This window comes from Emys orbicularis, chromosome 6 (genome assembly GCF_028017835.1).
Source record: "Emys orbicularis isolate rEmyOrb1 chromosome 6, rEmyOrb1.hap1, whole genome shotgun sequence".
Lineage (NCBI taxonomy): Eukaryota > Metazoa > Chordata > Testudines > Emydidae > Emys > Emys orbicularis.
Genome location: NC_088688.1, coordinates 70,964,488 through 70,990,126, shown reverse-complemented (window position 1 = coordinate 70,990,126; position 25,639 = coordinate 70,964,488). Strand labels below are relative to the sequence as shown.

The following is a 25,639-nucleotide window of genomic DNA, read 5'->3' as shown; positions in this document are numbered from 1 at the left end:
TCCTATCTAGGATGTACCTTTCTATTTCCTCAGGAACACCCTCTAAAAACTGCTCCATTTTTACTAGGGAAAGCAGATCTTCCAGAGATTTAACATTTGCTCCTGATACCCAGGCATCACAATTTTTGTCAATGTGGTAGGCATGCCGGGTAAATGACACATCTGGTTTCCACCTTAGGGCTCTGAACCGCCGACGGGCATGCTCGGGTGTTAGCCCCATTCTGAGTCTGGCCTTGTTTTTAAAAAGTTCATAACTGTTCATGTGTTCCTTAGGCATTTCAGCCGCCACCTCTGCTAAGGGTCCACTGAGCTGCAGCCTCAGCTCTACCATGTACTGGTCTGCAGCGATGCTGTATCCAAGGCAGGCCCTTTCAAAATTTTCTAAGAAGGCCTCAGTATCATCGCCTGCCTTGTAGGTGGGGAATTTTCTGGGATGGGAAGTGGTACCTGGAGAGGAGTTGCTAGGATGGTCTGATGCATCCTGCTTAGCCCTTGCTACTTCCAGTTCATGCTTCCTTTCTTTTTCTCTCTCCTCCTCTTTGGCTTTTTCCAGCTCCATCTCTTTCTTGTGGGCCTCCTCTTTGGCTCTCACTTCTCTTTCATGGGCCTCCTCTTTGGCTTTCTCTTCTCTTTCATGGGCCTCCTCTTTGGCTTTTTCCAGCTCCATCTCTCTCTTGTGGGCCTCCTCTTTGGCTTTTTCTTCTCTTTCATGGGCCTCTATTTCAAGTTTTTTAATTTGAAGCAGTCTCTGATGTTTTCTTTCATTTTCTTCTGCTTCTAGTTTGGCCAGTTCTATTTTGTTAGCTACTTCGTTGGTAGTCATTTTCCTGTTTTCTTGTGCTGGGTCACACCCCTCTGCAGTTGACTGAAACTGGGATGTACTTAGCTCTGGCTGTTGCTGAGTTAACAGAGACTTTCTAACTAGCTACTCACGAGGATGTAAAAAGAAAAAAAACAATTCAGCTTGTAAATTCCTTTTACCAGTCAAAGTTTTCTTACTTTGAACCCTTCTCTTAACAAAGGCCCTCGTTAAAAAAAACTTAACACCTCTGCCTTCAGGCAAGGAGAGATAAGATATGCATCTACCTTCAGCTCTGCTTTTCAAGCAGCTAGAAGGAAAAAAAAAATCTCTTACTGGCTTTTGGGTTTAAAACGATCTCCACCGCTGTGCCACCATGTCAAGGCTGTATCCCCACTTTGAACTTTAGGGTACAAATGTAGGGGCCTGCATGAGGACTTCTAAGCTAACTACCAGCTTAGTTCTGGTCCGCTGCCACCATTCCCTACCCTGGGAAGCTTTTAGAAAACCTTGCACCAATTCCCTGGTGAATACAGATCCAAACTCCTTGGATCTTAAACAAGGAGAAATTGACCCTTCCCCCCTCCTTCCTTTCACCAACTCCTGGTGAATACAGATCCAAACCCCCTTGGATCTTAAAACAAGGAGAAATCAATCAGGTTCTTAAAAAGAAGGCTTTTAATTAAAGAAAAAGGTAAAAATCATCTCTGTAAAATCAGTATGGAAAATAACTTTACAGGGTAATCAAACTTAAAGAGCTCAAAGGACCCCCCTCTGTCTTAGGTTCAAAGTATAGCAAACAAAGATAAACACTCTAGTAAAAGATACATTTACAAGTTGAGAAAACAAAGTAAATCTAGGACGCCTTGCCTGGCTTTTACTTACAATTTTGAAATAAGAGAGACTTGTTTAGAAAGATGGGGAGAACCTGGATTGATGTCTGGTCCCTCTCAGTCCCAAGAGCGAACCACACCTTAAAACAAAGAGCACACAAAAGCCTTTCCCCCCCCAAGATTTGAAAGTATCTTGTCCCCTTATTGGTCCTTGGGGTCAGGTGTCAGCCAGGTTACCCGAGCTTCTTAACCCTTTACAGGTAAAAGGATTTTGGAGTCTCTGACCAGGAGGGATTTTAGTACGGTACACAGGAGAGCTGTTACCCTTCCCTTTATAGTGATGACACCTTCACAAATGCTTTCTTGGCCCAATCATATCTATTCAGAATGCTGCTGCAAAAATAATTTTCTTAAGAACACTGCTTTGACCACATCACCCCCTTCTTTGAATCCTTCCTCTGACTCCCCCCCTTTTCTATTGCAACGAACATAAGCTGATTATCTTCACTTTCAAGTCCCTTAATAGTCACCATCCTCTCTCTCATTTGCTATGGAGCTGTCTGTGCTTGCTTCAGATATACATTCTGACAGAAGACATTGAAAGCTTAGAAAACTGTGGAGCAGAATGAAAGTTGCAGAATATATGAGTTCACTGTAGTTACAAGTATGAATAGCCTAATTTATATTACTTGAACACTATGGTGAACTAATGTACATAGAGTTCACTATCAACGTGTCAGTTTACTCCTAGTTATCTGAAAACCAGTTAACTTTTATCCATTTTTAATATCATAATTTCTACCCTTGATATGAAAAATCCAGGATGAGCTAGAGTTCATGTTCAGAAGAAAGTTATAGTTTTCTTGCACACATACATGTCTTCCATTCTTTCTCTGAATTTTGTAGAAATACAAGGATGGTGCTGTGATTACAATCAACAGGACACTGAACATTTTTGAAGGGTCTCATGAACTAAGATCTACCTATGTTAATTCCCAGCAGAAAACAGAACATATAAGGAGGTAGCTACTTAGAGATAACATCCTTTCAAAGTAATACAGCTACAGTTGGGGAATGAGGGGAGAGAAGAGAGAGGCAGAGTGTTTAAAGGTTAAAACCAGTGACCAGATATGATATCCCATTTTAAATACATCAGTTACTCCTATTTCAAACAGCAGAAGTGGCTCTTTTGAGTGCCCATAAAAGCTGGGCATCCAGGTTACAGTGCCCACTCAGCTTACTTCACTGTACCAAAGTGTGCGTAATAAAGGACTCTTTTTAACACTTCTGCTGGCGGTTCAACATTGCTTTCTCCTACAGCCTTAATCTACACACCTGACAGACTGAGTCCTAAAATGAGAAACTACAGATTATGTTGCCAAAAATGAATTTTACATAAACCAGGGATACTAGGAAAGTCCCACTAGTTTGTTTACCTGTTTCATTATGAAAAGCTTCTTAAAAATAATTAGACACTCGACTAATTAAAATTACTTCATATGTATTTTGTATTAAAGTGAGAGTTCAATGAAGAAAATGAAGATTGAAGAGTATATTATTTTGATTAATTCATTTTGATAAAACTTTCAGTCACAAGAAAGCATGCTATTCTGCTGAGTTATTTACTTTCGTGCTTTGGAACTGTGTGGTAATGAATTATGAAGGTTATCCAACATTGACATAGTGACAGTAGTCTGCATGAGCAGTCAGCAATTGATAATTTCCATTTCTGGTGCCACATAACTCCATTTTGGGTTCTATTTTCAAATATGGGTGAAATGGTCTGCTTGCAAAATTCTTCATGCATTCATGAAGGCAAAACCACCCTTTGCTGGAGCAAACAGGGATTTATGGGTATAGTGAGTATGAATATATTTTTGTTGGTTCATCTGGACTTAATGATTAGCCCTTTATACATGTACTTTGGTGACAGTTTAACAAAAGCAGTGGGATTTTATTTTAAACTCAATAATGCAAACTAAAAGAAGACAGTAAAGCAAAATAGAAAAAAGGCAGTTTCAGACACATGCTAATTAAAATTACAGTTATAATACTCATTAACCAATATTTAAAAATACTCCCCTTTTGGAGGGATTTTCTACCTCAGAAGTTCTCAGAACTGCTCCTAAGTCTTCTACTAATCCAGTAGTGGGATATTTGCTCATTTACTGTAGAGAGCAGGGATTCTGTACAATACACGTTTTGATACCAATTTTTATATTTAAAAAGTTCTCTACATGGAAAAACTCTAAGACACTGCTATGTTCATAAACACTTCAAAGACACAATCACCAATAATTTAATAAAATCATAAGGATAACCCATTCTATTCAGTTTAACTTTAAAAAGTAAAACCTAGTTTAAAAAAAAAATTACCTGTGCCCGCTTCTCCATGTCCTGACAAGTACCTAATTGTTCTTCCATGGCAGCTCTGATTTGCCTCGCCTCATATTCTAATTGCCTTCTTGTCATGTCTGTTTGCAAAGAGAACTGGAATCCAAACATGGAAAAGACATTTTAGCAAGCAATTCTGGATAAAAACTATCCTGAACAAATGCAGAACAATTAATTTCATACTGGAACTTCATAAATTTAGACAAAAACTGAACACTAAAATAAAACGTTATTGGTTATCAACAAGGATACATGCTACTATCCAATGGCTAGATTTTTTCCTGTAAATCATGTAAATTGTCTAAACAAAAGACCACACCACAACATGCAAGGAGGATTCAGACACCAACATATGTAAATCAGCATACCACCAGAAGACTTATTCTGCAAGCTCTCTAAGTGTGTGTGTGTGTGTGGGGGGGGGGGGCATTTCTATGTACGTATCAACCAACCACTGCTAATACAGGTACTTTTACTACAGTATTGTTAGTTGCAGTAGATTATCAAGCTCATACCCCAAGAATAAAAGATATTAAGTAGACTTAGGATCTAGAGGTGAAATACAAGCATTAATTAACGTTATAACACGGGGCCTACAGGCCTGTGATCTATTCAACTTAACCGCACAAGGCCTTAGGCATGAAACAGGTTGGCAAGACTAAAGTAATCGTGTACCAGTAAAGGGTAATATTACAGTAAAAGATGGGGTAAGTGCTGATGTTCTGGAAGTGAGAGTTCAATGAAGAAAATGAAGATTGAAGAGTATATTATTTTATTAATAACAGACCTGAAAATATGCTGCAATGTGCCAGTTAATACCACAAGATGCCACACAGTAACATTTTGGGGGATTCTGTAATAACCTCTAGTTGCTATGGTAACTTTCTGACACAGATGTTAATGAGAATGAGAAACTAAGGAGATAGTCAATGAGAAATGGGGCACCCCTAAATTAGTGGGGTGTGGAAGTATGGATAAGAGAAAAGGAGTTGGAACCCTTATGCATATGCATGAGCCTTAGCAGGCAAATAGTTATCCTATCCTGGGGGGGGGGGGGGGGGGGGAGGGGGGAGAGGGGAAAGGGAGGGAAGCCAGGATGACAACCACAGGAGGAGGAGGAGGAGGAGGATGACTGCCACTCCATGGACCCCCAGCAGGACCTGCGAGATGTGAGTAATGCCAGTCATAGGACTCAACACTTTACACTCTCTCTCTGTCTTCTATTGCATTCAATGGTTGTGGGATTGTTTATCTGCTTAGTGGATTTGTTGATACAGGGATTTGTGATAAATTGCAATGGTTTCTCATGTGCTTATAGGGCAGGGGTGGGCAAACTTTTTGGCCCAAGGGCCACATCTGGGTATGGAAATTGTATGACGGGCCATGAATGCTCATGAAATTGGGGGCTGGGGTGTGGGAGGGCTCCGGCTGGAGGTGCGGGCTCTGGGGTGGGGCTGGGGATAAGGGGTTGGGGATGCAGGAGGTTCTCCAGGCTGGGACCGAGGGGTTGGGAGGATGGGAGGGAGATCAAGGCTGGGGCAGGGGGGCGGCAGGGGGGCAGGCTCTGAGCGGCACTTACCTCCAGCAGCTCCCAGAAACAGCAGCATGTGTCCCCCCTCTAGCTCCTATGCGGAGGTGCGGCAGACGGCTCTGCGCACTGCCCCGTCCGCAGGTGCCACCCCTGCAGCTCCCATTGACTCAGACTCAGACTCAGACTTTAAGGTCAGAAGGGACCATTATGATCATCTAGTCTGACCTCCCGCATGATGCAGGCCACAAAAGCTGACCCACCCACTCCTGGAATAATTCTCTCCCTTGACTCAGCTATTGAAGTCCCCAAATCATGATTTAAAGACTTCAAGTCGCAGAGAATCCTCCAGCAAGCGACCCCTGCCCCATGCTGCGGAGGAAGGCGAAAAACGTCCAGGGCCTCTGCCAATCTACCCTGGAGGAAAATTCCTTCCCGACCCCAAATATGGCGATCAGCTGAACCCCGAGCATGCGGGCAAGATGGCTGCGGTTTCCAGTCAATGGGAGCTGCGGGGGGCGGCGCTTGGGGCAGAGGCAGTGTGCGGAGCCTCATCTGCTCCTATGCATAGGAGCCAGAGGCGGGGACATGCCACTGCTTCCGGGAGCCATGTGGAGTGGGGCAAGACCCTGACCCTACTCCCTGGCTGAAGCGCCGGAGCGGGGAAAGCCCCTAACACTGCTTCCCGGCGGGAGCTCAAGGGCCTGATTAAAATGTCTGGAGAGCTGGATGTGGCCCCTGGGCCGTAGTTTGCCCACCCCTGTTCTAGGGACTCTTCTTCTAATCGTAATGATACCAATATTCCTACTGCATTAGCCCTCAGGTGACTGAACGTTTATTGACCACTGCGCTCTAAAAGATTGATTAATATTGGTTATTGATTAATCAGTCAATCACCAATCCATCTATAAGGCTACAGGTGGTCCCACACAGTATATTCTTTAGGGCGTCAAGCAAGTCTAGTTTTAAACATCTCAATGTAGACTTAAAATTACAGATCTTTTGAAAATGGACAAAAAATAAAAGCCTGCAAGAAAATCAATTTAATCATAAAAAGCAACAGAGTGTCCTGTGGCATCTTATAGACTAGCAGATGTATTGGAGCATAAGCTTTCGCAACAATCATCATGTACATGCATCTGACGAAGTGGGTATACACCCACAAAAGCTTATGCTCCAATACATCTGTTAGTCTATAAGGTGCCACAGGACTCCTTGCTGCTTTTTACAGATCCAGACTAACACAGCTACCCCTCTGATAATTTAATCATAGAATCTCAGAACTGCAAGGGACCTCGAAAGGTTGAAAGGTCATCTAGTCCAGTCCCCCCTGCACTTGTGGCAGGACTAAGTATTATCTAGACCATTCCTGACAGATGTTTGTCTAACCTGGTCTTAAAAATCTCCAATGATGGAGATTCCAAAACCTCCGTAGGCCATTTATTTCACCCTGACTGGAAGTTTTTCCTAATGTCCAACCTAAACCTCCCTTGCTGCAATTTAAGCCCACTTCTTTTCTTCCTCCTCTTTGTAACAACATTTTACAGACTTGAAAACTGTTATCATGTCCCCTCTCAGTCTTCTCTTTTCCAGACTAAACAAACCCAATTTTTTCAATCTTTCCTCAGAGGTCATGTTTTCTAGACCTTTAATCATTTTTGTCGCTCTTCTCTGGACACTCTCCAATTTGTCCACATCCTCCTAAAATGTGGTGCCCAGAACTGGACACAATACTCCAGTTGAGGCCTAATCAGCATGGAGTAGAGCGGAAGAATTACTTCTCGTGTCTTCCTTACAACACTCCTGCTAATACATCCCAGAAGGATGTTCGCTTTTTTTGCAACAACATTACACTGTTCACTCATATTTAGCTTGTGGTCCACTATGGCCCCAGATCCCTTTCCGCAGTACTCCTTCCTAGGCAGTCATTTCCCATTTTGTATCTGTGCAACTGATTGTTACTTCCTAAATGGAGTACTTTGCATTTGTCTTTATTGAATTTCATCCTATTTACTTCAGACCATTTCTCCAGTTTGTCCAGATCATTTTGAATTTTAATCCCATCCTCCAAAGCACTTGCAATGCCTCCCAGCTTGGTATCTTCCACAAACTTTATAAGTGTACTCTGTATGCCATCTAAATCACTGATGAAGATATTGAACAGAACCAGACCCAGAACTGATCCCTGCAGGACCCCACTCATTATGCCCTTCCAGCATGACTGTGAACCACTGATAACTACTCTCTGGGACTGGTTTTCCAACCAGCTTTGCACCCACCTTATAGTAGCTCCATCTAGGTTGCATTTACCTAGTTTGTTTATGAGAAGGTCATGTGAGACAGTATCAAAAGCTTTACTAAAGTCAAGATATACCATGTCTACCACTTCCCCCCATCCACAAAGCTTGTTATCCTGTCAAAGAAAGCTATCAGGTTGGTTTGACACAATTTGTTTTTGACACAACAATCCGTGATGATTGTTACTTATCACCTTATTATCTTCTGGATGTTTGCAAATTGATTGCTTAATTATTTGCTCCGTTATCTTTTTGGGTACAGAAGTTAAGCTGACTGGTCTGTAATTCCCTGGGATGTCCTTATTTCCCTTTTTATAAATTGGCACTATATTTGCCCTTTTCCAGTCTTCTGGAATCTCTCCTGTCTTCCTTGACTTTTCAAAGATAATCACTATTGGCTCAGATATCTCCTCAGTCAGCTCCTTGAGTATGCTAGGATGCATCCTGTAATAAATGAAAGGGGGGGGGGGGGGAGAAAGAGGTAGCTCCCTTTTATGAACACCTAGCCAGCCAGTTAGCTATAAAGTCCCTCTTGGTGGCTGTTCTCTGTTTGCTTTACCTGTAAAGGGTTAACAAGCCCACAGGTAAAAGAAAAGGAGTGGACACCTGACCAAAAGAGCCAATGGGAAGGCTAGAACTTTTTAAAATGGGAAAAAAACTTCCCATTTGTCTGTTGTTTTCTGGAGAAGGAGACACAGAACAGCAATGCTATAAGCAGGAATGCTGTGTAAGGCTTGAACCAGGTATGAAAATTCATCTTACATACCTAGAAAAAAATCATTGGACAGGGAATGTTTAAATAGACGCGATCAGGTTTATTTCTTTATTTTGGCCTGTGGATCTCCTCTGTGCTAACCCCAGATGCTTTTGTTTTGCTTGTAACCTTCAAGCTGAACCCCCAAGAAAGCTATTTTGGGTGCTTAATTTCTGGAATTGCTCCTTTAAAATCTAGCAAAAGCCTAAGTTCCAGATGTATTTTCTTCCCTTTGTTTTTAATAAAATTTACCTTTTTTAAGAACAGAATTGGATTTTTGATGTCCTATGAGGTTTGTGCATATGTTGTTTAATTAGCTGGTGGCAACAGCTAATTTCCTTTTTTCTTTCTCAGCTCTTCCCCGGAGGGGGGTAAAAGGGCTTGAGGGTACCCCACAGGGAGGAATTCCCAAGTGCTCCTTCCTGGTTTCAAGAGGGTTTTTTGAATTTGGGTGCTGACAGTGTTTACCAAGCCAAGGTCAAAGAAAAGCTGTAACCTTGGGAGTGTAATACAAGCCTGGAGTGGGCCTCCACCTTCTGCACTCGAAGTGCCAGAGTGGGGATTCAGCCTTGACACATCCCCTTCTACTAGGGAAAATAAATCCTTGAAGAGGGATCATGGGGTATGCAAGGGAAGCTTTGCACGTCCAAGATTAGAGTAAATCAGGGTACTGAGTGTTGAACTAGGGATAACCTAGAGTCAGCATCAAGGGCCCCAGCCTTTGGTGGATTCCTCTGGGTGGAACCCTGAAGCATTTAGCATGGTGGAAGATGGAAGCAAACCTTGCTTCTTGATGGGATAACCATCCCACACCACCACATTATGAAGGAGATCCTGGAGAAGTTCTCTGTCCCACAAACTACCTCCAGTGAGTATTTCTGTGGAAAGATATGTCCTAGGCTCCTCATTTTAGCATTTTAATATATAGCTTTTTAAAAATATTGTACTGGGCAGAAATTTGGTACACCTCTACCCCGATATAATGCGGTCCTTGGGAGACAAAAAATCTCACCGTGTTATAGATGAGACCGCGTTACATCGGGGTAGGGAGAAGAACTGCTTTTACCGCTCCCCGCCCCAGCTTCTCCCCCCCCCCCCCCGGCTTGCCACGCCAATCAACTGTTTGGCCCGGCAAGCCTGGAAGGGGGGGGGGGCGGGGAAGTGGAGAGGCGACAGCGCGCTCAGGGGAGGAGGCGGAGATGAGCTGGAGCGGGGAGCGGTTCCTCTGCGCCCCCCCGTTACTTGCTGCAGCCCTCCCCACGGGCCCCCCACCGCCCCAGCTCACCTCCGCTCCATCTCCTCCCACGAGCGTGCCGCAGCTCCGTCCCCCCCCTCCCTCCCAGGCTTGCCGCGCCAATCAGCTGTTTTGCGCGGCAAGCCTGGGAGGGAGGAGAAGCGGAGCTGAGCACCGCGCTCGTGGGAGGAGGCGGAGGCAGAGGTGAGCTGGGGCAGGGGGGCCGCAGCAAGTAAGGGGGGGGCACAAAGGAACCGCTCCCTGCCCCAGCTCACCTCCACTCCGCCTCCTCCTCCTGGGAGGGAGGGGGGAGAAGCGGAGCTGCGGTGCACTCATGGGAGGAGATGGAGCGGAGGTGAGCTGAGGCGGGGGGGCCCTGGGGAGGGCCGCAGCAAGTAACGGGGGGGGAGGGGGATGGCGCAGAAGAACCGCTTGCGGTAACACGAATTCGGATATAATGAGGTAAAGCAGCCCTGTCCCCCGGAGCGCTGCTTTACCGCGTTATATCTGAATTCACGTTATATCGGACCGCATTATATCGGGGTAGAGGTGTATATGATTTGCCTATTTACACATTATAAAAGACTTAAAAAAAAAAACACCCTTACTTGCTTGAGATGCATCTCAAAACTTTATATTTGCCAAATTTAAGTTTATATTCCATCTCATACGTTGCACATACACTTTGGCCTCTCTTCAATTCTGTTTCTTCAGTGTATCTCAGATTTATCCTAACTCCAGGATATTGGAATGTGTTGGAATTCTTTACCCTAAGGCATTCATATAGTTTTTACTGATAATTATAGAGCCAAATTTAAAATGTACTTTTCTAACCTTTTAATACAATGTTATCTAATATCATGTGCCATATATTTTATTTACTTGCCTATAGGGAAGAAATACTTTTTCCACAGAACAAACTTCACTAGACATGAAGCTTCATTAAAAAAAATAATCAAACTACATAAAGGTTTTCAACCGTATACCGATATATCATATATGTCAATGTATATCGTTTTAATAGGGCTGTCGATTAATCGCAGTTAAGTAACGCGATTAAGTCAAAAAAATTGATTGTGATTAAAAAAATTAATGGCAGTTTTAATTGCATTGTTAAATAGAATACCAATTTAAATTTATTAAATATTTTTGGATGTTTTTCTACATTTTCAAATATATTGATTTCAATTACAACACAGAATACAAAGTGTACATGGCTCCCTTTATATTATTATTTTTGATTACAAATATTTGCACTAGAAAAATGATAAACTATTTTTCAATTCACCTCATAAAGTACTTTAGTGCAATCTCTTTATCATGAAAGTGCAACTTACAAATGTAGATTTTTTTTGTTACGTAACTGCACTCAAAAACAAAATAATGCAAAACTTTAGAGCCTACAAGTCCACTCAGTCCTACTTCTCGTTCAGCCAATCATTAAGACAAACAAGTATGTTTACATTTACAGGAGACAATGCTGCCCTCTTCCTGTTTACAATGTCACCTGAAAGTGAGAACAGGCGTTCGCATGGCACTTTTGTAGCCGGCATTGCAAGGTATTTTAGTGCAGGATATGCTAAACATTTGTATGCCCATTCATGCTTTGGCCACCATTCCAGAGGATATGCTTCCATGCTGATGACACTTGTTAACAAAAAATGCATTAATTAAATTTGTGACTGAACTCTTTGGAGAGAATTGTATGTCTCCGGCTCTATTTTACCCACATTCTGCCATATATTTCATGTTATAGTAGTCTCAGATGACTCAGCACATGTTCTTCATTTTAAGAACACTTTTGCTGCAGATTTCACAAAATGCAAAGAAGATAGCAATGTGAGATTTCTAAAGATAGCGACAGGGCTCGACCCAAGGTTTAAGAATCTGAAGTGCCTTCCAAAATCTGAGAGGAACGAGGTGTAGAACATGCTTTCAGAAGTCTTCAAAGAGCAATACTCTGATGTGGAAACTACAGAACCCGAACCACCAAAAAAGAAAATCAACCTTTTGCTGGTGGCATCTGATGATGAAAATGAACATGCGTCGGTCCGCACTGTTTGGATAGTTATCGAGCAGAACCCATCATCAGCATGGACGCGTCCTCTGGAATGGTGGTCGAAGCATGAAGAGGCACAACAATGCCATGCGAATGCCTGTTCTCACTTTCAGGTGACATTGTAAACAAGAAGTGGGCAGCATTATCTCCCACTAATGTAAACAAACTTGTTTGAGCGATTGGCTGAACAAGAAGTAGAACTGAGTGGATTTGTAGGCTCTAAAGTTTTACATTGTTTTATTTTTGAATGCAGTTTTTTTTTGTACACAATTCTACATTTGTAAGTTCAACTTTCATGATAAAGAGACTGCACTACAGTACTTTTATTAGGTGAACTGAAAAATACTTTTTCTTTTTTTCTTACAGTGCAAATATTTGTAATCAAAAATAAATATTAAGTGAGCACTGTACACTTTGTATTCTGTGTTATAATTGAAATCAATATATTTGAATATGTAGAAAACATCCAAAAATATTTATATTAAAAAGATCAATCACGCGAATAATCTTTTTAATTGCTTGACAGCCCTAGTTTTAATGTTATATTTCTTGCATTTATACAATGCTATATTTGGACTGTAATGTCTGTAATATAGTTTAAGAATCTGGAGCAGAGACTAAATCTTCTAAATTTTGTACAATGGCAGGCAATTTGTTGGAGTTCAAGTATATCTGAGTTCCATTAAAAGAGTCCCTCTGTGCCAGGTGCTTGCCCCAAAGAGATAATCTGTCTAATGGATAACAATGGAATTTTGACTGCTAGCACCTTCATGAGATATTTCTTCAACTAATCCACTTAAATATAGTACACTGTGTACATGATAACTAAAATCATGGGTACTCTGGACAAACATTCCAGATCTCCAATGAACAATGATAAATAAGAAACCAGATCACTCAGTAGGCAACAATGACAAGACTGCTAACATCTTTAGTTTAGGCTCTTGAGACAGCAAATGAAAAGATGATTTGAGATCTTTAAAGGATACAGTATAAAAAAAGAAGAGAAGGCACGGAGAATCAACTGTACATTTGGAATATAAGGATTATTTGCTTAAAGTCAAATTAACAAGGGAAGATTCAGAAACAGTAAAACTGGGTGTTCAATTTTGTAATCCTCTGATTTATCTGGCCTCCAACACTGAAAGCAGTGTCTTTTCTTCCAACTAAGCAGAGGGTACTGGAAGACAGTCAAGGAGCAGGGACAGTGATTTTAATGTGCTCTAAACAGAAAGAGCACAATAAGACTTTAAAAGAAAAGAAAATTATTATAGTGAACAAGTCTTGCATACCAGCACATGTCAAAGCTGAACCACTGTTCTTCCTCTGCATAGGTTACAAAATGTATCCTGAGCTACACACACCCTCTCTGGTTGAGGCACTGTTCTCTAACTTACTCTCCCTGATCATGTTAGCACTCAGGAGGTAACAACTCAGGATCCTGGTGTGACGTTATTGATATAATCTGGGACCATATAGATCATTGTTGCAACCTAGGGCTGTAACTGCCCTGTTTTAAGCGATTTGTCCTGAATTGGCACTCTCAGTTGGGTCCCGCCAGAACCTGCCGACTACGCCACTGTAACGATGCAGTTCTGGCGGGACCCAACTGAGAGTGCCAATTCAGGACAAATCGCTTAAAAACAGGGCAGTTACAGTCCTAGGCTGGGGTTTTTCCAGCTCTAAGGCAAACCAAACCAGCCAGACAGTGAAGACTTTGGTCTCACCCCACTGGCTAACCACAAGCCACACAAGCAATTCCCTTAGACACTCCAATTTCCCAGTATCACCACCAGTGCCACTCGTTATGGGGACAAATGGTTATGAAAACCAATACCCCAATAAAAGAAAAGAGGTTCTCCTGATCCCAAAGGATCAAGCCCCAGACCCAGGTCAATATACAAATTAGATCTTACCCACAAATCACGCTGTTGCCAATCCTTTAGAATCTAAAATCTAAAGGTTTATTCATAAAAGGAAAAAGATATAGATGAGAGCTAGAATTGGTTAAATGGAATCAATTACATACAGTAATGGCAAAGGCTTGGTTCAGGCTTGTAGCAGTGATAGAATAAACTGCAGGTTCAAATCAAGTCTCTGGAATATATCCCCAGCTGGGATGGGTCATCAGTCCTTTGTTCAGAGCTTCAGTTTGTAGCAAAGTCCCTCCAGAGGTAAGAAGCAGGATTGAAGACAAGATGGAGGAGAGGCATCAGCCTTTTATAGTCTTTTCCAGGTGTAAGAACACTCTTTGTCCTTACTGTGGAAAATTTCAACAAAATGGAGTCTGCAGTCACATAGGCAAGTAAGTCCCTGCATACTTTGCTGAGTTACAAGGCGTATTTGCCTTCTCTCAATGGGTCAATTGTATAGCTGATGGTCCTTAATGGGCCATCAAGCAGGCTAGGCAGAGTTAACACCAACTTGTCTGGGATGTCTCCCAGAAGCATAGCATAAGTTTGAAATACAGACAGTACAGAGCCAGTACTCATAACTTCAACTACAAAACTGATACACACATATAGACAGCATAATCATAACCAGCAAACCATAACCTTGTCTTAGACGCCTCATTTGACCCTCTTTATACAAGATTTGGTGCCACTACAGGACTTTGGTTGCAACAATGATCTATATGGTCCCAGATTATATCAATAATGTCACATCTAGACAGTAGGAGTAAGAGAGTGGTTGGAGGAAGAAGAAAAGGAGTGAGAGAGATGAATAAGTCTATTTCTATGAAGTGCTGAGAACTCATTGCCCAATGAAGTTAGTCAAACCATGTCTACTGCTTTTTTTCATGACTTTAGTAGGAGCTCAGGTTGCTCAGCACTTTGCAGGATCAGGCTGTCTGAATTGGTGGAAAATAGAATTAAAGTGCATACATTAAAATGCACAACATATCTTTGTGTCAAAAATCTTACTAAAATAATCCCACATGACATTCTCATAAGGAAACTAGGGAAATGTGTTCTAGATTAAATTACTGTATTGTGGGTACAAAATTGGTTGAATAAACCATACTCAAACAATAGTTATCTATTAGGCAGAGTCATTGTTTACATCAACGCATTTGTAGATAGCTCACTAAACCAGTCTGTATACGAGGGAGGAATTGCAGGTTTCCATTTTCTCAAAATAACTCTTTTGACCACTAACACAGTTACTGCAATTCATTTCTTAATGTTAACTTGTAATACCAACTCATCCAGCACCCCTAAAATATACAAGCTTGGAAAAGGAAAGATAGTGACAAAGATTTTGAGAGAGCACTAAGTTTTTGAGAGAGAACACATGCATTTTCTGACAGGTATACAGAATACTTGACATGTGGCTGTTTGTGTGTTGCCCATTTAGCCTTAAACAATTGTTCTGGAGTCCAGTGTACCTTTTTAATATCTTGTACTGGAAGCATCACAAGGATAAAGAACTTGAAGTATCTTTCACATTAAGCTAGATATCCTCCCAGATTTCTGTTGAGATGGTGAAGATAAGTTCTTTTTCACATTTTTCTTTGAGACAGAGTGAGAAGGTACTGCAAAGCATTAAGTCACTTATAAGTAATTCCTACAAAGTGACTTTTGTTTCCTTATTTCCTAATATGTTCTTCTAGAGGTGAGAGAATTGAAACAGACCAATTGTTCCCTATTCTTGCATGAATCCTTGAGCATAGCCGCTGAAAGAAGAACTGTGAAAACAGCAGTAGCTGATATTTGTTACACATATAATTGAAGGAGGTCAGTCTATTATCTTGTATTTTATCTTTAACTTTTGTTAATCCTCTTCTATCCAAATTGCATGGATGGAAAGTGTGAAGTTGGCCTTGATCCATAGGCGTGGGTTTTCCCACAGTGATACAAAGAACAGATTTAGTCAGACTGGATGATGTAATTGTCATAACGTGTTGCAGGATGCCCCATGAAGTTGCAAAGATTAAAATTTTCCTTAAGGGTGTGGGTAGCCTCTGTATATAAAAGAAGAGAGGGAAGCAAACAGCATAGCTAAGCTTTTCTGAATCTCAAACCAAGCTGATGTGTATTTAAAGCCACTGGAAGAGAACCACCTTACAAAAGGACACATTTGGAATTCTAGATAATACAGATATAAATCTGGCAACCCAATGTCTCCAGTTGCCCACATTTTTTAGGGTATTGTGTGACAAATGAGGATGTTTTTTATCCCATATAAATTGCATGATAAGCCCACTTATTCGAGCAAAGAGTGAAGGAGAGACCTTGCAGTTAATCTTTGGCAGATATTCATTTTGACTATTTCTGTTCCCCCAGTAAAGATAGAGGGAGGAGATGCCAGCTCTCTACATCCTTGGAAATTTCTTTTAATATATAGCCCATATTTATATAAACAATTTTGGGAAGATTAGGACAAATCTTAATACCTAAATAAGTTATTTCCTTGCATATCTGAAATGGAAAATGCTGAAACTGAGAAGAATCTGGTCTTTTGCATATATCCATTGCTTGCGATTTATTCCAGTTAATGTAAAAAACAAAGATCTCTCCGAAGATGTCACCTACACGGGACTGATGAGGAGGGATTCTTCAATAGTACAAAAACGTCATCAGAATATAAACTGATTTTGTGTTCTTCCCTGTTTATAATCACCCCTTCAATGTCTGAGTGCTGAAGTATATACATTGCCAGTGGTTCAAGAAAGCAATTAAAAAAGAGGTGCAAGAGGGGACAGCCCTGTCACGTCCCTTTTTTTAGCTGAAGTATGGGAGAAATAATTTCATTAGTTTATACTAAAGCGAAAGGAGAGTTGTATAATACACTGACCCAATTCAGGAATATTGGTCCAAATCTGAATTTTTTTAGGACAGCCATTAGATAAAGCCATTCAATCTTTTCAAATGCCTTCTGCACATCTAGAGACAAGGTATGGAGAGAACATTTGATATCTGAACTTTCTGGATCAAATGATCGATTTTTCTCCTATTAGCAGCAGCCAATCTTGCTTTAATGAAACTACTGTTATTTGAGTGTATAATTGATGGGATGATGGTGTTCAGTCATGTCATTCAAATTTTTGCAATTATTTTGCAATCTGTGTTCAATATAGATATGGGGAGGAAGTCACCACAGTTGCAGCCATCTTTTTTGTTCTTTGATATTAAAGTAATTAAAGCAGTTCTCATTTCGTGAGACATGGTTCCTTTTTTGGAATGTTTCAATGAAGACCTTTGAAAGAATAGAAGATGCTGATTACAAAATGTTTTGTAGAAATCTGCCAGAAAGCCATCCATCCGAGGAGCCTTGCTGGAATTCATATTTTTTTGTAGCCTGTTCAATCTCTTGTTTTGTGAAAGCTTTGTCCATAAACAACAATTGTTCTGAAGTGGGGTATTAAAAAGTTAGGGTATTAAAGAGTAGGCCTGCAATGAAATGATCAAATTTGTTAGAGTCAAACTGGCTGTCTGATTTATATAAAGCCTGATAGAATTGGTTAAATTGTTTATTTATATCTATTGGTTCAAGGATGGCATTCCCGTCTTCTTGTAATAAGAAAGAAATATGATTGTTGGCTAGTTCCATCCTAAGTCTTATGGCAAGTAGCTTACATGCTTTATCTTCCCATTCGTAATATCTTTGTTTGACTCTGTTGAGTGTCAGTTTGACTTGGCTGGATAAGCTTTCATTATACACCTCTACCTCGATATAATGCGACCCAATATAACACGGGGGGGCGGGGTTGCACACTCTGGTGGATCAAAGCAAGTTCAATATAAAGCGGTTTCACCTATAACGCGGTAAGATTTTTTGGCTCCCGAGGACAGCGTTATATCGAGGTAGAGGTGTATTTATATTTGGTATTGATCAGAGAACATGGGAGGTTTTCATTATTTGGGTCAATCTTGTGCACTCTCTGCAACTCACCTATTTCCTTAGACACAGAGTCTAGTAAATTGAGTCTCTCTCTCTTCTTTTGGATGGCATACTTTATGCACTCACCCATTACAGTAGCTTTTAGAGTTTCCCAAGAGGTAGTATCTGAGGAACTGCGTACTTATTTTCTTGTACAACATTAGAGATGACTGAATCAACTGTGGAACAAAATTTTGCATCTTTTAGTAGCTCAGGTTTCACCTAGAAAATTTCAATGAAGTGTAATCAGCTTCTATGGTAAGTAGGGCTGTCGCACGATTAAGCGCACTGTTAAAAAATAATAGAATACCATTTATTTAAATATTTTTGGATGTTTGCTACATTTTCAAATATATTGATTTCAATTACAACACAGAACACAAAGTGTACAGTGCTCAATTTTTATTTATTTTTGAATACAAATATTTGCACTGTAAAAAACAAAAGAAATAGTATATTTCAATTCACCTAATCAAAGTACTGTAGTGCAATCTCTTTATCATGAAAGTTGAACTTACAAGTGTCAAATTATGTACAAAAAAATAATCGCATTCAAAAATAAAACAATGTAAAACTTTAGAGCCTACAAGTCTACTCAGTCCTACTTCAGCCAATTGCTCAGACAAACAAGTTTGGTTATATTTGTAGGAGATAATGGTGCCAGCTTCTTGTTTAAAATGTCACCTGAAAGTGAGAACAGGCGTTCACATGGCACTGTTGTAAACGGAGTCGCAAGATATTTACATGCCAGATGCGCTAAAGATTCATATGTCCCTTCATGCTTCAACCACCATTCCAGAGGACATGCGTCCATGCTGATTACAGGTTCTGCTCAATAACAATCCAAAGCAGAATGGACCGGCGCATGTTCATTTTCATCCTCTGAGTCAGATGCCACCAGCAGAAGGTTTTTTTTTTTTTTTTTGGTGGTTCGGGTTCTGTAATTTCCGCATTGCAGTATTACTCTTTAAAGACTTCTGAAAGCATGTTCCACACCTCATCCCTCTCAGATTTTGAAAGGCACATCAGATTCTTAAAACCTTAGGTTGAGTGCTATAGCTATTTTTAGAAATCTCACATTGGTATCTTCTTTGCGTTTTGTCAAATCTGCAGTGACAGTGTTCGTAAATCAAAGAACATGTGCTGGGTCATCATCCAAGACTGCTATAACATGAAATATATGGCAGAATGCAGATAAAACAGAGCAGGGGGCATACAATTCTCCCCAAGGAGTTCAGTCACAAATGTAATTAACACACTATTTTTTAACGAACATCATCAGCATGAAAGCATGTCCTCCGAAATGGTGGCTAAAACATGAAGGGGCATACGAATGTTTGGCATATCTGGCACGTAAATACCTTACAACGCCAGCTACAAAAGTGCCATGCAAACTACCTGTTCTCACTTTCAGGTGACATTGTAAATAAGAAGCAGGCAGCAGTATCTCCCGTAAAAGTAAATAAACTTGTTCAGCCAATCGCTAAGACAAACAAGAAGTAGGACTGAGTGGACTTGTAGTCTCTAAAGTATTGCATTGTTTTGTTTTTGAGTGCAGTTATGTATCAAAAAAAAATCTACATTTGTAAGTTACACTTTTACGATAGAGATTGCACTACAGTACTTGTATGAGGGGAACTGAAAAATACTATTTCTTTTGTTTATAATTTTTACAGTGCAAATATTTGTAATCAAAAATACTATAAAGTGAGCACTGTACACTTTGTATTCTGTGTTGTAATAGAAATCAATATATTTGAAAATGTAGAAAAACATCCAAAAATATTTAATAAATTTCAATTGGTATTCTATTGTTTAACAGTGCGATTAATCACGATTAATTTTTATTATTGCAGTTAATTTTTTTGAGTTAATTGCGATTAATCGACAGCCCTAATGGTAAGTATAATTGGAGCATGATATAAAATTAATATATTATCAATAGTTGCTTCTAGCCATGCCGGAATCAGTTCTGAGTACACGAGAAAAAAGTCAGTTCTGGAGTAAGATGAATGTACTATGGAGAAATATGTATAGTCCTGCTCCTTGGGGTGTCTCAGTTTCAATATATATTTTAAATCAAGTTAATTCATTAATAATGAGGGTTGGCCTATTGTGCTTTGTAAATTGGATTTGTCCAGATGTCTAGCATAGTATTCCAATTGCTTCCCAGCATTACAGGACTGTCTTTTTTATTAGAAAGAATGTCTGCAGTGTCCTTGAAAAATTCAGAATTACCGCCACTTAGATTGTAAATGCTTCCTAGAATTAGCTTTTTGAAATTGATACAGCCTTCAAGAAGAATGCACCTTCCTTCAGGCTCAGACCAAGTCTGTATACATTGAAAAGTTATACTTTTATGCATTAAGATGGATGTGCCTCTGCTCTTAGAATTCAATGATGAATGATATTCAGCATCTGCCTACATCTTCTTGATTCTAGTGGCATCTATTTCTGCTAGATGAGTTCCTGCAATAAAGCTACCTCGCACTTTTTTGATCTTGCACTATATGAGAATTTTAATTCTCTAACGGAAATGGTTGGAAGAAATATGAGGATTCTGGTCAGACATGAAGCTATTGCATACTTTTGCAATTTAGTATATATTAGTCCCTGATACTCATAGGTTATGTTCTTGTTTATTTATCTATTTAGTCACTTAAATAATTAATCCCCTGCATGACCTGTATGGGTTCAGGGCTTTTTGTTCATTTTCATTTTTGTTTTTTTCCAGGTTTTGTAAATAATGAATGCTGAATTTTGTTATTTATAGCTATTTCCATCTTGTGCATGTGTTTATATTTTATATAAAAACAATAAAAATAAAAGTTTAGAAGAGTAGTTATCAATGGTACACTGTCAAACTGAGAGGACACATCTAGTGAGGTCGTAGAGGGGTCTGTTCTGGGTCCGGTACTATTCAAAACTTTCATTAATGACTTGGCTAATGGAGTGAAAAGTCTGTGTTTAAAATATATGCAGGATACCAAGAGACAGGTTGCAAGCACTTTGGAGGACAGTATTAGAATTCAAGACAACCTTGAAAAATTGGCCTGAAATCAACAAGATGAAGATCAATAAAGGGCAAAATGCTACACTTAGGAAGGAAAACTCAAATGCACAAACACAAAATAGGGAATAACTGGCTATGCCAGTGGTCCCCAACCTTTTTCTGTTGTGCCCCTCCTTACCCATAATGGAACCTCTCTGTGCCCCCCAGGGAGCTGGGGCCAGGGACTACAGGAGCAAGGCCGTGGCTGGGAGCCGAGGCTGGGGCCAGGGTGGAGCTGGGAGCAGAGCGGGGCTGGTGGTGCTCCTTCCTCTCCCCCCATGGGGGCTGGCCCAGGCCCTGCCACATACCCTTGAACATTCCTCTGTGCCCCCCTACAGAGTTGCGCCCCACTGTTTGGGGACCACTAGGCTATGCAGTAGTATTGCTGAAAAGGATCTGGGCATTGTTGTGGATCACAAATTGAATATGAGTCAATATTTGATGAAGCTGCAAAAAAGACTAATATTCTAGGGCAGGGGTGGGCAAACTTCGGGCAAACTTCGGCCCGTGGGCCGGATCCAGCCCATCAGGCCCCGCGCTGCTCCCGGAAGTGGCCAGCACCACGTCCCTGCGGCCCCTGGGGGAGGGAGGGCAGAGGGCTCCGTGCACTGCCTCACCTGCAGGCACCGCCCCCCGCAGCTCCCTTAGGCCGGGAACGGGAAACCGTGGCCAATGGGAGCTTCAGGGGAGGTACCCGCAGGCGAGGGCAGCGCTTGGAGCCCTCTGTCCCCCCCGCCCCCCTGGGGCCGCAGGGACGTGGTGCCAGCCACTTCTGGGAGTGGCACGGGGCCAGGGCCAGCAGGGAGCCTGTCTTAGCCCCGCTGCGCGCTGCTGCCACCCCGGAGCCGCTCCAGGTAAGCAGCGCTGGGCCGGAGTCCACACCCCGAACCCCTCCTGCACCCCAACTCCCTGCCCTGAGCCCCCGCTGCACCTTGCACCCCAACCCCCTACCCTGAGCCCCCTGCTGCACCTTGCACCCCTCCTGCATCCCAACCCCCTGCCCTGAGCCCCCTGCTGCACCTTGCACCCCTCCTGCACCCCAACCCCCTACCCTGAGCCCCATGCTGCACACTGCACCCCTCCTGCATCCCAACCCTCTGCCCTGAGCCCCCGCCGCACTCCTCCCTCACCCCTGCCCTGAGCCCCCTCCCGCACTCCACACCCCAATCTCCTTCCCTGAGCCCCCTCCTACACCCCGCACCCCTCCTCTGCCCCAACCCCTTGCCCTGAGCCCCTTCCTGCACACCGCACCCCCTCCAACACCCCGCACTCCCTCCCGCACCCCAACCCCCTGCCCCAGCTCTACATTCATGGCCCTGCATGCCATTTCCCCACCCAGATGTGGCCCTCGGGCCAAAAAGTTTGCCCACCCCTGTTCTAGGGTGTATCAACAGGAGTGTCGATTGCAAGACCAGGGCAGTTACCTCCCATATCTACTCAGCCCTAGTGAAGCCTCAGCTGCAATACTATCTCCATTTCTGGGTTCCATACTTTAAGAAAGATGTGGATAAATTGGAGAAAGTCCAGAGGAGAGCTATAGAAATGATAAAATGTTTAGAAAACATGATCTATGAAGAAAGATTAAAAAAAACTTGGTATGTTTAACATTGAGAAAAGAGGAGTGAGGGGGGACAATTGGCATAATATGAGATGTGTGTCTTTACCATTACATATTTACTGTTAGAACTGTTTCAGAAAACTTTATTAATACAATACATGTTTCCTGCTAAAGTCCTCAGCCTTAATTATTCATAGTAAAAAAGTCAGTGTTGCTGTAGTATTTTTTCATTCCCATTTATGGTGCTGCAGGTGACAAAGCGAAGGCCCAGATTGTCAGCTGCATCTGCAAAATCTATACTCATATTTCACTCATTTTGCCAGTAACACTGTCCTGAATTAAGAGCTCCTATTGAAGTTGTATCTTTGGCCAACATAATACTGCTTCTCAAAGTTAAAGAAAATTATGAAGCTGCTAGAAATTAAGGACTTTGACGTAAAATGTCAAAAGAGTAAAAATAGCATATTTTAATTAACCCTGCATGAGATTTTACCATGTTCCCCCCTATGAGGGGGACTTCTTGCGTGGATTTTTCCTTGTAAAATGACACCTGAAAACAGGCAATTGCTGGTACTGGTGCAATTATATTATTTAGACAGAATATTTGTTATTTATTTGGAGCATAGGAAACATTCTTTTAAAAAAATAATTTTAACTAGTTTATAAAATATACAGAACATCAAAATGCACATCACAGCACCAGTTACATGAGAAAACACGCTGCTATTGTAGATACTTACATTTTCAGTAAGAGGGAGACTATCTATCCTCTTAGTCAGGTTCTGAAGCTGAGCATAATACCAGTCCTTTTCTTTCTCTTCCTTTTCAAGCTCAGCCAGCAATAGAGATCTATTAAAAAAAACAAAACCAGGAAGTGTCCCATCAATAAGTCTCCATTAACAATTATAAATAAGGCTGCGAGTTTGTCACAGATTCTGTGACTTTCCGTGACCTCTGTGACTCCTGGCCGGGGGGGCAGCTCAGGGGTGTGGCGGGCTCTGGGAGATGCTTGCCTCAGGGGGCTCCCCAGAAGCGGTGACATCCCTCTCGCTCAGCTCCTAGGCGGAAGCATGGCCAGGCAGCTCTGCGCGCTCCCTCCGCCTGCAGGCACCGCCCCTGCCGCTCCCATTGGCCACGGTTCCCAGCAATGGGAGCTGCAAAGCCAGTGCTCTCGGCAGGCACAAAGCTGCCTGGCTACGCCTCCGCGCAGGAGCTGAGCAAGGGGGATGTCCCCGCTTCCCAGGAAGCATGGCGTAAGTAGGGAGCCTGCCAGCCCCGCCAAACCCCCTGCTCCCAGCACCGGCAGGGGTCCTGGGCCGTCCTCCCTCCCCCCAAGTCCCTGAGGCACCCCCGGGCCAAGCACCCATGGCACCCACAGGCCAGCCCCCACAAGATTTAATCAGGGGTATATAGCAGAAGTCATGACCAGGTCACAGGCCGTAAATTTTTGTTTACTGCCCGTGACCTGTCCATGACTTTTACTAAAAATATCCGTGACTAAAACGTATCCTTAATTATAAGTATGGCAGCAAATACACAGTAAACACTCATATATACATAAAGTGTCAAATTGAAAAGATGGGACTCTGATGAAGGAACCAAACAAGAAGTTCAGAGATCTATGTTATGTTCTTCTGTCCCTGGATCTGCTGTCAACCTGCTGTGTGACTTTCGGCAAATCATTGGAAATGCTCTGTGCCTTAGTTCCACTGTGAAATGAAAGTATAATACCTCTCTTTTGTTGTAAAAGCACTGTGAAATCCACAAATGAGAAGCATTATATGAAAGCTAAGTATTATTAGATCTGTCTAATTTACATCCTGTGCAATCCATTTGACACCATTTTATTTTCTCTTTTTGGTGGTATACTTCTCCTAATGTAGCAAACTAATTACCTTTTTTAAAAATAAGATACTAGCACTACAGGAAAATCTATATACCTCAATCCTCCATTTTAGCAAAGTCCCAAAAATATTTGCTGTCTTTGTACTATCCTGTTGTCTCCTCCCTCCCATTCCAAATGATGGATTCAAAATGAAAGAAATTGATTAAATGGTGATTACAGACCATTTCTTTTACATTAATAAGTATTTATAACAAGTTAATAAATTATCAAAATTTACAAGCACGTTACAGACATGAGTAGTACGTGTTATAGATGGTTATAAGCACAATCTATAAAATTGACTACCCATTTAAGTTCTCTTTATTATTCATTTTATGAAATATAATTTTATTCCAATATAAAGTGTGACTATATTTTCTTTACTGCAATTCCCTATAGTTATTATATGGTATAGACAAAAACATAATAATTTCAAGGTCCTGATCCTGCAACTAGATCCATACAGGTAGACCCCACTTCCATACAAACCTCCACTGAGATCAGTCTCTTCTAAAAATACTAGTTTCTTCTAAAAGTCTCTCCTGTTAGTACTTTTCCCTTCTGAAATGCTCAAATTGCTCTTTGACAGACATTAGACAGAAGGAAAAAGATAACTGTAGGTCCAAGTAAATCTGTCTAATAGACATTTCAGATGAATCATTGCTCCAATAGGTAGGGTTTTCTCAATCTAAGTTCCTATAAATGTATTGTTAACTTTATCCCAATAGTAATGGATACAATCTTCCTTAAGATAGCAACTATTCAGAATTCACTACCAAACATTTCAGTATATCTATACAACGGGACAAAAAACTCTCTGGGTGATTTATTTTTAAGCATTAAGTGAATACAGCATTCATAAAAAGATACTGGACTGAAAAGCCTGAGAACTGAAGTCAGCTATTTAGTAATAGGATAGGACGTTAACATATAAAATTGCCTGTTATTATTTTCCTTTCCCTAGCCTCTGTCTCTCTATCCTTAGATTGTGAACTCCCTGGACAGGACCCATGTCCCTTCTTGAATCCTTGTCAAGCACAGAGCACAGTGCGCGCACTACCATAAACAAATATTTTTAAACAGAACAGATAGCAGTAGTACAAGCTCCTTCTACTACCCTGCCAATGTTTCCACGCTGACCTGGACCTGATTGAGCTTCCAAGCCTAAGGACTAATTTAGAACAGTGTTCAACCTATGTTTTAAAATAGTTATGCTTGGTATTCACCACTCTGGCAAACTGTTTAAAACCTGCTTTGCTGACAAACTTCAATATTAATTACAGAAAGCACCTTCATCACAAGTTACCTTAACTGGACTCAGAATGGCAGCTTTGCGATGGGATCTAGATCACATTATTAATTC

At 41.4% G+C, this 25,639-nt stretch overlaps 1 protein-coding gene across 1 annotated transcript in view; it reads right to left on the bottom strand.

Moving 5' to 3' along the window:
• The window catches only part of APC (APC regulator of WNT signaling pathway), a 172,165-nt gene that overhangs the window by 65,684 nt on the left and 80,842 nt on the right, over positions 1–25,639 (bottom strand). The window contains exons 6-7 of the mRNA XM_065405978.1: positions 23,132–23,240; positions 4,009–4,122 (exon numbers count right to left, since the gene is read on the bottom strand). Coding sequence (XP_065262050.1) covers positions 4,009–4,122; positions 23,132–23,240 — 223 coding nt within the window. The remainder of the gene's footprint in view (positions 1–4,008; positions 4,123–23,131; positions 23,241–25,639) is intronic.